At 34.2% G+C, this 2,336-nt stretch overlaps 1 protein-coding gene across 6 annotated transcripts in view; it reads right to left on the bottom strand.

Annotated features, from left to right (window-relative positions):
- Positions 1-2,336, bottom strand: part of LOC106880892 (enolase-phosphatase E1) — a 210,473-nt gene that overhangs the window by 125,973 nt on the left and 82,164 nt on the right. For all 6 annotated transcript variants that reach the window (XM_052971469.1, XM_052971468.1, XM_052971472.1 and 3 more), the window contains one exon: positions 208-373. In XM_052971469.1, the coding sequence (XP_052827429.1) occupies positions 208-366 (159 nt within the window). In that variant the 5' untranslated portion in view covers positions 367-373. The remainder of the gene's footprint in view (positions 1-207; positions 374-2,336) is intronic.

The following is a 2,336-nucleotide window of genomic DNA, read 5'->3' as shown; positions in this document are numbered from 1 at the left end:
ATATATATATATATACAGGGTTGGCCAAAAGTCATCCAACAGTAAATCAAAATTCTATAAATACTATCTGTAATTCTGTATTGACTCGAATGGAAAAATGTGTCGCTCAAGGTGGTGCCCCAGTATGGCCACAATCCAATGACAGAAATAAGCAAAAGATAAAAAGACAAAAGAAACATGAAAAGAAGAAGAAGTTCTGGAAATTACCTGGGTTTCCACACTCAGATCAACTAACAGTCCTCCGTCAACATCTTTGGCTTCCGTATTTGATGTTGGACACAAAGGGTCAAACTCGTCCATATTGCCGGTCGATTCTGTCATTGGTTGGGATTCTGAAAGGTCTACAAGTGAATCTAGTTGTGACATTTTGGTTCTGAAAAATAAAGGGCAAAGAGAGAAAAATATAAGAGAAAGAAAATATAAAATTCAAATTATGCAAAAATAAGCAGCTTAGTAATGTCAACATTATAAACACAACATATTATTTGATTCTCTGTCTGAGGAATTTCTAATAAGAGACGTCTAACATGTTTTCTACTACATGTACAATTTTGTATCTCCTATTAGCAAATGAAACATGTGTAATGGTGAATAAATAATACCAATTTGCTAATCTCCTCTTTTGATATTATTACTCTGCAGAAAATATTTTCCAGTATTTTCATCTCTTATACACACCTCACGCAAATATATATATATATATATACATAGGCGCAGGAGTGGCTGGGTGGTAAGAAGCTTGCTTCCCAATCACATGGTTCCGGGGTCAGTCTCACTGCATCGCTCCTTGGGCAAGTGTCTTCTACTACAGCCTTGAGCCGATCAAATCCTTGTAAGTGGATTTGGCAGACGGAAACTGAAAGAAGCCTATCATATATATATATATATATATATATATATATATATATATATATACACATATATATACATATATATATATGTTTGTGTGTCATTGTTTGCCCCCCCTCCCCCATCGCTTGACAAACAATGTTGGTGTCTTTATGTCTTCGTAACTTAGCATTTAATGTGCTTGTTCCATGCTCCGTGCTGGCAGGGGTTCGACTATAGTGTATAATACAAAAGGCATAGAATTACGGTACACCTAACTGAGTTCTTTAATCAAGTTATTGAGCTATTTCTCTTCTATTGTTTCAGACCGTGGTTAATAGTGCGGATATGGAGTGACTCCGCCAGGCAAATTTGCCCTTGACATATTACATACAGAAACAATGACTTCATAGGTGACAGAATGCTTTCTCAAGAATTATAGTACACGCACACAGACACAAGCATTATATATGTATATACATCATCATCATCATCGTTTAACGTCCGCCTTCCATGCTAGCATGGGTTGGACGATTTGACTGAGGACTGGTGAACCAGAAGGCTGCACCAGGCTCCAATCTGATTTGGCAAAGTTTCTACAGCTGGATGTCCTTCCTAACTGTAGAAACCCTGCCAGATCAGATTGGAGCCTGGTGCAGCCTTCTGGTTCGCCAATCATATATGTATATATATACACATGCACATACACACACACATATATACACACACATATATACAGGGTTATTCAAGAAGAAAAAGCAGATTTTAAATTTATCTTTAAAACAAATGGTAAGAGACACAAACGCATTCTACATATTTCTTGATAAGGGAAGGTTTAAAGTTTATTTTAAGGTAGTCTGCACTCAACATGAGCACCACGTGTTGTTCAACAAACATCGAAATGGTAGTCTATTTATTGCCACACTCGAAACAACTCATCTGTGGATATTGTGACGAGGTGGATTTTTATTGAATTGGCGGTGAAATTCACGCTGCACTAGTACAATCGATTCGCATCTCTCAGACTGCAGCACACAAAAAAGACTTTTCTTGTGGCGTCGCCATTTTCTTAGGGATTACACAAATGAAAATTATACAACTTTACATAAAATGAACAAAATGAAACATTAAAACAAAATTAAAATATTATTTTATTTAAGGTTAAATTCAATTGATTATGTTCACCTATAAACTTTAAACCTTCCCCTGTCAAGAAATATGTAAGAATGGTTTGTGTCTCTTACCATTTGTCTTAAAAATAAATTTGAAATCTGCTCTTTCTTATATATTATATATATATATATATACACACACACACACATCCATATATATACACACACACACACATACATACCTACACACTCACATATATGTATATACATATACATCATATATATATATATGTATCATACACATACAACATAATATATATGTATATATAATATATATACACACGCATGTCCATATATATATATATATATATATATATATATATATATATATATATA

The sequence above is a fragment of the Octopus bimaculoides genome, chromosome 11 (genome assembly GCF_001194135.2).
Source record: "Octopus bimaculoides isolate UCB-OBI-ISO-001 chromosome 11, ASM119413v2, whole genome shotgun sequence".
Taxonomy (NCBI): domain Eukaryota; kingdom Metazoa; phylum Mollusca; class Cephalopoda; order Octopoda; family Octopodidae; genus Octopus; species Octopus bimaculoides.
Note: the sequence above shows the minus strand (reverse complement) of the source record. Positions and strands in the feature narration are given on the sequence as shown.